The 11,390-nt window shown below is 48.0% G+C and overlaps 1 protein-coding gene across 2 annotated transcripts in view; it reads right to left on the minus strand.

The window, feature by feature from the left end:
• The window catches only part of ZFP64 (ZFP64 zinc finger protein), a 93,128-nt gene that overhangs the window by 15,492 nt on the left and 66,246 nt on the right, over positions 1 to 11,390 (minus strand). The window contains exon 1 of one of the 2 annotated variants that reach the window (XM_023512027.1): positions 3,221 to 3,574. The exons of the other annotated variant lie outside the window; for it this stretch is intronic. Within the exon in view, the coding sequence (XP_023367795.1) occupies positions 3,221 to 3,326 (106 nt within the window). The 5' untranslated portion in view covers positions 3,327 to 3,574. Of the gene's footprint in view, positions 1 to 3,220; positions 3,575 to 11,390 lie in introns of those variants that run through there. 2 annotated transcript variants of the gene reach the window in all.

An 11,390-nucleotide genomic window follows, 5' to 3' on the forward strand; every position in this document is an offset into this window, starting at 1 on the left:
TGGCTGGCGCCTTAGCTGGTTGAGCTATAGGCGTCGAGCCGATTTTTCACTTCTAACAAGTTCTCAGTTGATGCTGCTTCTCTGTGAGAGGAGGAAATGGCTCAGGAGCCTGCTCAGGGTTGCAGGGATGGGAGTTTTCAACTGATTAGAGCCCAAGCTGGCCAGATCTGCGGCCCATTGCTATGCCCCTGGGCGAAGACACAAAACCTCATACCATTTATCAACAGAGAAAACAAACTTAAGGGTTTTTAATTCCACAGAACCCAAGCGAGACCGGAAACCGAAATCTAAGTGAGGAGTTACATAATAGTGGTATAAGGAGCCAAATGGGAAGCCAGGTGCTAAGTTTCAAATTCTAGTCCTACCATTTGTTAGCTGTGTGTCCTAAGTAAGTTACTCAACTTCAGGCTAAGCTGAATGTTAAATTCTTTACAGACCTTGTGCATAAGCCAGCACTATATAAGCGTTATTGGTGTCATCCACTGATAGATACGGATGGAACTACCAAATTATCAAGGGAAGGGGAAATACACATTGTCCATGCAAACTGGGGAACAGGTGACAAGGAGATGGGTGAGTTAAAGGTATCAGAATAGGATCCGGCGCTAAAGGAGGATACTGGGTGATGGGCCTCCCCCCTTCTTTCACCTTTAGACAGCCAGGACGCTTCAGCCAAGGAAGGTCTGAAGCCCCACTCTGAGAAAGGTATAGCTGGGAGAGAGACCCTTGGAGTGTGGAAATGGGGGTGGGCCACATTCCACAGAGACCAGTTCAGTACCCTGCTGGTGTTTCTGGGTAAGCTGGTCCTGCCCCTGTTATCTTACTGATGGGAAGTCCAGCAGTTAGCCTTTTTCATTACCTTTTCCTCCAAAAATCCCTACTTCAGTTGTAAAGCCACTTGGAAATTAAGAGTGGTCCAACCTTAAAATGGAGGTGGCTCCTTGCTCAGTGTCACAGACCTAAGATTCTAGGATAAAAACATTGGTTGGAAACTGCTTTTCCTCCCACACAGTGCCTGGGCTTGAGACAAGGTACAGGTTCACATCCTGCTCCCAAAGAGGGACCCCAGAACCACAGCAGTCCCCTGGCAACATAGGGGCAGTTCCAGAAGGCACCTCCAAGCACTGTCTGCAGGAATAAGTAACTTAGTGCGCCAGTTTTGAATTCCAGCTCTTGGTTATTAAGCATTTCTTTTCTATAAAAGCTTTTCCAAGCTGGGCGCTCTTAGCATAGTGGTTAGGGTGCCGGCCACATGCACTGAGACTGGTGGGTTCAAACTGGCCTGGGCCAGCTAAACAACAATGACGACTGCAACCAAACAGCCTGGCAGTGTGACCCACACCTGTAGTCCCAGCTACTTGGGAGGCTAAGGCAGGAGAATCGCCTAAGCCCAAGAGATTGAGATTGCTGTGAGCTGTGATAACACGGTCTGAGGGCGACAAAGTAAAACACTGTCTCAAAAAAAAAAAAAAAAAAAAAAAAAAGATGTAAACGCTTTTCCCAAAAGATTCAGCATCCCAGACCTCCCCACCCAACGCCCCCTTTACGCAGAGACTCAGCTAAAGCCCTGCTCTTCACCCAGGAGAGTCCCATAGTTTCAACCCATCCACCTCCATTCTAGGCCCCGGCACATTGGTGGGTACCCTACTTCGGCTATGGTAGTTCCATCCATCAAGCTTTATTTTTCAAAACAAAATATTTAGGAGACACTTCATTGGACTACTACACCTCCCTGGGAAGGCGTGATCCAAACCCACCCGACTGGCCTGGAAGATGGGTAAGAGAGGCAGCGAGCTTCAGGAGCCTCCTTGGAGAAGGGGGCTTATTCCACACTCCGTGCCAGAAGATTGGGGGAGAGAGGAGGAAAAGTCCAGTTAAAACCCTCTTCCCGCCCCCTAAAGGGAAAGACAGCAACTCACCACTGGGGGGCGGGGGGAGGAAAGGGGGAGGACAGAGGGAATGTAGGGACCCACCAGATCTCAATCACAAAGTAAGATAAGAAGGGGAAGCGCCTTAGAAATGCTGATTCCCCCAACCCCACCCCTGAGATTGCGAAGGCTAGTTAGAAATGCTCCCTTCCCGCCGGCTCTTCTGAAGTGGTGGATCCCGGGACTACCGGGGAGAAGGGCTGCGAGGGCGGGGGGCGGGGGGCAAGGGCAGTTAGGGTAGCCATGGTCTCCCAACCACATCCTGACCCCCTTCAGCCTGCGGCCACGAGACAGCCAGGGGAGTCTACTGAGTCCAACCGTGTCACTGGCCCCACCTCCAGCGTTCAGTGCACTCCGATGACACACAGTGTCCTGGCCGGGCGGGGTGGCTCACGCCTGTAGTCATAGCACTCTGGGAGGCCGAGGCGGTGGACTGCCTGAGCCCACGAGATCCAGACCAGCCTGAGCTAGAGCAAGACCTCGTCTCTAAAAATAGCCGGGCGTTGTGGCGGGCGCCTGTAGTCCCATCTATTCGGGAGGCTTAAGAATCGCTTAAGCCCAAGAGTTTGAGGTTGCTGTGAGCTGTGACGCTACAGCACTCTACCGAGGGAGACTCTGTCTTTAAAAAAAAAAAAAAAAAAGCAGTGTCCTTTCTCGGGCTCGTGGGGTCCCCAACGATCACCCTCCACCCCCACCAGTCAGTCACCTCTCAGACCTCCTCAGACTTCCTCGGGCTCCATCCGCCCTCCCTCTGCCCGGGATGTGGTTCCCAATATCTCCACGGCTCGCTCCCTTACACCCTTCCGGGCTTTACTCCAAGGTCCGCTGCTTCGTGAGGCCTTCTCCAGACCACGCATTTGTAACACGCACCCCCCACCCCAAGCCACCGTGGCGAGGACGCCCAGGGCGCAGGTCCCAGAACGCCGATCTTTCATCCAGCGCGCTGCGAAAGCCAGCGCCACGGAGGTCGGGGACTCGGGCGCCCGCGCATCCCCAGACAGTATCTGAGGGGGTCTCAGTGTACGGTTCCAGCGCATTTGGAACCGTCTTTCCTGGGGCTTGGGGGGAGTGGCTGGAGGAACCCGCGCGGGGAGGGCAAGTTTATCTGAATATACTAAGGGGTGTCATTCACAAAGCAGATGTCAGACGCCCGGTCGTAGTCTCCAGGACTCGACCTGAAAGCTTCCTTTGCCCTTCTACGTCCTCTGCCCAGTCCTTGCACCGACTCGGATCCAGTGAACGTCCGAGAAGTTGTCCGGAACCCGGAGCCCGGCGCCCGCAGCGCTACTCACCGCGTTCCCCCGCCACCAGCTGGGCCTCCTCCGCGACCTCCCCGCGCGCAGGCTGCGGCTCCTCGGAGTTGAGGTGCTGGGGCTTGGCCTGCTTGCGGCGCGACATGGCGTGGGGACCCGGCTCCCGGCGAGTACCTAGCAGTGGCCTACTTCATACGACGAATTCCCGGAGTTCAGAAATTACCCCCCCTTCGGCCGGAACGCGCATGTCCCGGCAATTCTGCTCATCAGCCGAACAGGGGCGATTTATCAAGAGTCCCGACGGGTTCCTGGACTGGAGCCAAGACCGTGAGGGTCCCGTGGACTTGGGGTCGGGCACCCGGGCGACCCTCACCACCTGGGAGCTCGTTAGAATGCAGACTCTCGGGCTCCGCAGCAGACCCGCTGAATCAGAATCTGCATTTTAACAAGATCCCCAGGTGATTCGCAGGCACATTAAACTTTGAGAAACCGTGTCTGCATTTTAACGAGATCCCCAGGTGATTCGTTTGCCCATTAAAATTTCAGAAGCACAGCGCTCCTCCAACTTTAATGTGAGCTCGAGTCACTGGGGAGCTCGTTAAAATGCAGATTCTGACTCAGTGGGTCTGGGGTGGGGCCTGAGCTTCTGTATTCCTAACAAGCTCCCAGGTGGTGGCGCGGCGGCGGCTGCTACGCGGGCCGCGCTTTCAGATTCGCGCTTAATTGGTCTGGGCTGGGACCTCGGCATTGGTATATAGGATTTTTAAAAAGTCCCTGCCCCCTCATCCCCCCGGCTTATTCTGATGTGCGTCCAAGGTCGAGAAAGCACGGCCTCCACTCGAGGTTCTCAACCTCGGCCGTATATTCAAATTTAAAATTTAAATGAGACCAGTTGCTGGCTGAACCGCTGCTCCTGGAAAAGCGGCTGGAATGCAGATTCTGGGGTGGATTCAGGCGGCCGAGGCTGGGAATGAGCATATTTATAGACAGAGCCCCAGCTGGAGCCAGAGGGCTGCGGCGCTCCGAGTCCAGGACCACACGGGACAAGCCCCTGCGGCCCACTGGGGCGCTGGGTCCTGCCCAGCAGGTGACTGTGGTCCTGGGGAGCGGAGGGTTAAGCTAATTGGCCTTCGTTCATAGACTGGCTGGGACCTTGATAAGACCCAAGGCTGGGGGGGCGGGGGCCTCCTTGTACCACGTAAACGACATCCAGCAAGGAGCGAGAAAGCCACCTACAACCCCAGGTGTTTACTTTCTTCGAATTGGGGAGTTACTTAAGACTGGGCTGTGCCCCAAGCTTGCCCGAACCTGAGAATCACGTGGGGGCTCTTGTTTAAAAAAGACCCAGCCAGGGTCTGACTCTTCGGGGTGGGACCTGAGGATCTGTATTTTTAATAGCGCCACGGGAGAGTTTTATGGTGTGACAAGTCTGAGGAAGACCCCGGGGGGTCTGTAACCCCACTTTCTGTGAGGTTACCGCTGGCAGACCCCAGGGCAGGACCTGCCAGAGGAATCCTTTTACTTGTTTACATTTCTCAAAAGCCGATCGTGTTCCTCAAACTTCCGGGTGATTTTCAGGTTATAAATCAACTTAGGGGCGTTTGTATAATACTGGGTGAAGTCGCTTTAGGTTTCTGAGGCTTCAAAAGGTTGTTTTAAACAATTCTTATAGTTTTCTTTGGGAGTGGGTCTAGCTACAGGTATTTGTAAAGACATTTTAAAATACACGTACTCATGTTTGTCTTGTTTCCATTTGATTAGAAACAAGAGTTGCCTCTGTGGATGCAGAAAAACGGGGCGCACAGAGGTGGGGGCTGGGAGACATCTGATACCCCTTTATACTGCTCGAGGGGTGTGTGTATTTGCTATGCGTGTATTACTTCACCTCAGGTGTACACAATCGAAGTAATCAATGAAGGGTCTCACTGTTGCTCGGGCTGGTCTTGAACTCCTGCATTCAAGCAATCCACCTGCCTCGGCCTCCCGGAGTGTTAGGATTATTGAAATCCAGCTAGCAATTTTCATTTGCAAATTAAAGAGGACCCATCACTATACTGTATCTTTAACAAATAGATCTCAAACCCACGGAAGCTCTTTTTTTAGAAGACCTTTAAACAGAAAATTCTGTTGCTAAGTTTAGTCACACAGATCGAGGTTTTTATAGGTAACAGCTTTTCATTCATTGTTTTTAGCAACAATATCACATAACAAGGAAATCATGGCCCAACATGCATTTAAAAATACTTTCTCCATAGGATGTTTCTCTTGAAAACTACTTACTCCCTCGTTCTTTATATATCACCTTTATCTTTTTTTTTTTTTCTAATGGTGGTTAGTAGTCCCCTTTCTTCACATAGAATGTCAATACATTTTCAATAAATTTTCAACACATGTCACTTTGTAGAAGAACAATGGAGAATCTGCAATTGTCTTAAGTATTTTGTCAAGAGATAAACAGTGCACCTCTGAGTTATACCAAGACAAAAGATTCTCCTGGTCTCTCTACCTGTCTTTACAAAACAATAAAGATTCCAGAGGCAGGCCTGGAGAGATGGCTAACACCTATAATCCTAGCACTCTGGGAAGCCTAGACCGGTGGATTGCTTGAACTCAGGAGTTCAAGACTAGCCTGAGCAAGAGCAAGACAACCTCCCCACCGCCTTTCTACCAAAAATAGAAAAAGTAGCAGAGTGTTGTGGCCCATGCTTGTAGTCCCAGCTGCTCAGAAGGCTGAGGCAAGAGGTTCACTTGAGTCCAAGAGTTTGAGGTTGCTGTGAGCTATGACACCACAGGACTCTACCCAGGGCCACAGAGTGAGACTCTGTCTAAACAAACAGATTCCAAGGGGCAGCGCCTGTGGCTCAAAAGGGGTAGGGTGCTGGCCCCATATATGGGAGGTGGCAGGTTCAAACCCGGCCCTGGCCCAAAACTGAAAAAAAAAAAAAAAACAGATTCCAGGCTCAGGGCATGTAGCTCAGCAGCTAGGGCACTGGCCATGTACATTGGAGCCGGCAGATTGGAATCTGGCCTGGGTCTGCTAAACAATAATGACAACTTCAACAACAACAACAAAATAGCCAGGCATTGTGGTGGGCACCTGTAGTCCCAGCTACTTGATACTTGGGAGGCTGAGGCAAGAGAATGACTTAAGCCCAAGAGTTTGAGGTTGCTGTGAGCTATGATGCCACCACACTCTACTGAGGGCGACAAAGTGATTTGGTCTCAAAAAAAAAAAAAAAAAGATTCCAGAGGCATAGAAAATACCATACCTAAGATCACAGAGTGGAGCCAGCCTGAGTTAGAATCCTGACTTTGTTACTCCTGGCTATGTAATCTTGAGAAAGGGGCTCTGTGCTCTGTTTTTCTCATTAATAAAACACCAATTTTAGTACACAAGGGTAGTTGTGAGGATGAATGAATTTATATATATGTGAAGAGCACAAAACATCTAATACAGAGGCAATACTCTCTAAAGTATTATCAACTGTTCTTTATAATAAGAGTTCTAGTTATCTATGAAAATAGTGTACACTCACCTACTGGCCATTCCCCTTAACTAGGCACAGATATTCTGTTTTACATGGAAATAGATTTGAAACAGACAAGTACATGGTGACATTATCTTCTGAGTTACAGAATTCGCTATACTAGGGGCACTCCGTATATTACATGAGTAAAGCTTTTCTTTTTTTTTAGACGGAGCCTCAGGCTATCTCCCTGGGTAGAGTGCTATGGCATCACAGCTCACAGCAACCTCCAACTCCTGGGCTCAAGTGAGTCTCCTGCCTCAGCCTCCCAAGTAGCTGGGACTACAGGCACCCGCCACAACCCCCGGCCATTTTTTGGTTGCAGCCATCATTGTTGTTTGGCGGGCCCGGGCTGGGGATTCGAACCTGCCACCTTAGGTGTATGTGGCTGGTGCCTTAGCTGCTAGAGCCACAGGTGCCAAGCCGAGTAAAGCTTTTCTAAAGAAAAAGAAAAGGAAAGCAGAAGGTTGCCTCTGACATTCCTGGGCCTCTGGGGGCAGAAGCGCCCTGTTGGGTCATGTTCTTCTTTCCAAACATTCTTAAGTTCGGTTGTTGCTACTGCTGCTCTCTCTATGATTACAGGAATGAAAGAATAAAAGTTTATCCTGGTACAAATAATTCCCCAAAGGGGTATAAAGCTAGACAGGAACACACTTATTTCTTCAGCATTGCCTTGGCCAGAAATTTGTGTGCTCATCTGACAAAGGTGTTTTGAGTCCACGTTATTGCCTGGTTCTGTACTAGGTGTTAGAGTGATGTCCAAGACAGTCCAGCAGGGGAGGCAAAGAGGTTGCCCATCAATGGATACACAAGGTCACTTTGGTTAGTAACAGGCGCTATGATCAAATTCCATGGGAGCTGTGATTTGGAGTGACTGGGAGGTCAAGGGGGTACCTGAGTTTAACTAGAAGTGGCCTTTGAGTAAAAGATGAGTGTAATAGCCAGCCCAGGGAAGAACCAGGGAGAGAGCATTTTGGGGAAAGGAACAGCAATAGCAAAGACTCTAATAAAGAACAACTTGGGTGTATTTGAAGGAAAGTAAGGCGATTTCGTGACTAAGTAGCTCCCAGCACAGAAAATCACGGCTTAGACAATTTTTTTAAAAAATGTTCAAGTACACTGCTGATGAAAGAAACACAAGTTAAAATAAACTGAAATACTGTTTTCCACCTGCCAGACTAGAAAGAATGGAGCACACACCTAGGCTGAGCGTGACCGGCGATTCCAAGCCTGTACTGCTCAGCTCCAACTGCGCAGAAATCACCCGGGGATCTTGTTAAAATGCAGATTCTGAGTCCAATGAGTGTCAAAATTTAACTTGTGTACAGATCATCTGGGGACCTTGTTAAAAAAGCAGGCCCTGATGTCAGCGTTTCTCAAGCTTCAACATGCAGGGGAATCATCTGGGGATCTTGTTAAATGCAGATTCTGGGCAACAAAGACCGAGGAGGTGTTCAGTCTCACTAATTATAAGGGCAGGAGCAGTAAAACCCTGAATCCCCTCTTTTCTTTTCACCTATCAGATCAATAAAGATTAAAAATGCTGATGACATCTATTAGCAAGAGTGGGGGGGGTGTGGCTTCCTAATGCGTTATTAGTGGAAGCGTGAATGTTTATTGTCACTTGGGAGAGCAATTTGGCAGTATGGTGTTTTTTTTTTTTTTTTTTTTTTTATTGTTGGGGATTCATTGGGCGGTATGTTTTCAAATGTACGCTGCCAACCTATCAATTCTGCTTCCCATCTATTTTTTTCCAAGGGAGCACTTGTTTGCACATGTGCATGGAGGGGGGACTGTCCGAAACGTTTATTGCAACACCATTGTCGTAGCAAAAAAAAAATCAAGAAACAGTCTAAATGTTTAACAAGAGCAAAACAGATTAAACTGAAATTTAGCTGTGTCTGTAAATAAGCAACAGATAAAAATAACCAGCCCGATTTATGCATACCAGCAAGGGGAGAGTCCCAAGATCCACTGTGGTAAAGGGGAAAATCAAGTTCTATAGATAGTGAAACACACATTCAAATTCATGGATGTTTTCGGTGGCGAAATATGTATTTATGTAAATTCAGACAAAAAAGAACCGGAAGCATACACTCCGGCTGCCTTTTACACAAAGCAGGGGATGGGGGGCGGGGTTTGAGAGAAAGAAGATCGGAGAATCTATATTTACCCCGTGTTTGTGTGTCAGAGAACGGGATCCTTAGTAATATTTCTTATTGTTTTAAATGGAGAATGCATTCATAGGCTACTTTTTAGTTAAAGGATAAACATTAGTAACTTAATCGTGGTACTTTCATAGTACCAGGGTCGCAAAGAATTGTGTCGAATCAATATATAAATTCTGTGCAACTATAAAAAAGAATGTTTCTGTATCCAGTGATAGGGAAGATTCAAGATATAGGAAGAGAAATATCCAAAGCTCAGAACATAGACAGATTATGTTGTGCATACATATGTCTGTAAATACATATATCACAGCACCTCTCTATACATTTTAACATAAATTATAAATATACATACATGCAAATGTATACACACATATGCTGATGAGCGTACAGGGGACTAGAACTGGTAACATGAGTTTTCTCTTAGGATAGGAATCGGAGCATTTGCAACAAGGTTGAGTGACAGCTTGCTAAATACCTTCTTTCAATCTTTGAAAGTCTGAAATCATAAAATGTGGCCTGCAAGCAAGAGTGGAAAAGTTCATGGTGCTATTTAAGGAATAAAATGAACCCCTGTGTAACCACCACCAAGTTCAGATATGAGACATTCTCAGGGCAAAAGGAACCCTTCCCATACCACACACCCCCACCTGCTACTTCTGCCTTCTGCCCCCTTCTCTGATTTTGTGTCATTATTGTTGAAAACGTTTTGTCGCCTAAACCATTTGTTGCTTAGTGCTGCCTCTGTTAGAACTTTATGGGTCTTTTTCCTCGCCTTGCTCCTTTAAGGCTGTGGGATTCAATATATCGCTGGAAGCAGCCATGGCTCCAGAACTTTGTGTAACTTCCATTGTGTGAATATATCATACTTTACACCTTCTGGTGTCAGTGGGCGGTTTCCAATTTGGCTGTGATGAGCGAGGTCGCTATCAACATCCTCACACAGGTTTCCTGATTCACATGTGAAAGTTTCTCTGTTTTTCTCCATCTAGGATATCCGCATTTAATAAGATCCCCAGGTGATTCTCCGGCACATGAAAATGATCTGCTGAGTCAGTATCCGCTTTTAACAAGGTCCCCATGTGATCTGTACGCACGTTAAATTTTGAGACACACCGGAATCAGAATCTGCATTCTAACAAGCTCCCTCGCGACTTCTATGCATAGTCAGTTGGAGAAGTGCAGTGTAGACATGGAATAGCTGAGCCACAGAATGTGCTGGAATTCACCTTTCCTAGGAGATGCCAAACTGCTTTCCAAAGTGGCCGTATCAATTTACGTTCTCATCATCTATTACTGTTTAAGGAAAACTAGTTGAAAAGTCACCATGACATAGTCTGAGCTGAGAAGGAAAGTAACCCCATGCCAATCCTAGCTTCTCCCTCCTGGTCCCCTTCCCAGCCACATCCCAACCCTTCCCCTGCAGGGCTTAGAATCTGAAACGAAACACCGCGTTTCCCTATGAAAAATAAAGTAAGTGTCTAAAAATAAGACACTCTTATATTTATTTTTTCTCAAGAAGACACACTAGGGCTTATATTCAGGGGATGTCTTATTTTTATTAAGTATAATACCACAATCTACATTTATTCAAATACAGCTAAGTCATCTTCTTCTGGAACCTGATGGGGGAGCAGACCTGGTTGGTGGGGCTGGCGTTAGTGATGTGTGAACTCCTGTCCCCTAGCGGTTCACAGGTGCACAATAGGATGCCTGCCACCCTGGTTACCCCACGTGCACCTGCGCAAGTGCGAAGGGCTGGGAGAAAGGAGCTGTGGCAGATAAAAGGTATTCCAGTCTTCCTCACCGCTCCACACAGAATTACAGGGCGTGGCTATGCAGCATATCTGCATAACCACGCCCATCACTAGGTCTTACTATGGGGGAGGGCTTATATTTAACAAATGCATAGAAATCCTGCTAGGGCTTATTTTTTGGGTAGGTCTTATTTTCGGGGAAACACAGTAGCCATGGAAGGAAATTCTGCCAGGGCAACAACGTGCGTCAGGGTCTTCAACAGCCTCTAATTCTCCTGCTGGTTCCTGCAGGTTTAGGAGTTACCAAGCTGTAAGGAATATTCTTCCAGAATAGGAATTCTGAGCTTCCAGGTCCCAGGGCAAGGTATGGCAGGTCTGGGGTGGTCAGTTGTTGTGCCCACTCCTGAGAACAGGGAGTACCTTGGTGGCAACAGTGGAGTCAGACAGACCAGTTGTTTTCAGGTTCCTTTACTGTCTCTGCGTTTCATGCCACAGGCTCCCTGACATTTTCCACTGGGACCTACACTGGAACCCTTCATTTGTTTAACAAACATTAATTGGAGTCCCACTGGGGGCAAGGCTGTGCTAACACTTAGAATGCAACACTAACTCTTTAAAAAAGTCACAGAACGATCAGGAAGATAAGTAAGTAAGCAGTCCATTAAAATACTGTGTGGTCGGCTCGGCGCCTATAGCTCAACCGGCTAAGGCGCCAGCCACGTACACCTAAGGTGGCGGGTTCGAATCCCCAGCCCGG

Source organism: Otolemur garnettii, unplaced genomic scaffold (assembly GCF_000181295.1).
Source record: "Otolemur garnettii isolate 467f Iridium unplaced genomic scaffold, OtoGar3 scaffold00023, whole genome shotgun sequence".
Taxonomy (NCBI): Eukaryota; Metazoa; Chordata; class Mammalia; order Primates; family Galagidae; genus Otolemur; species Otolemur garnettii.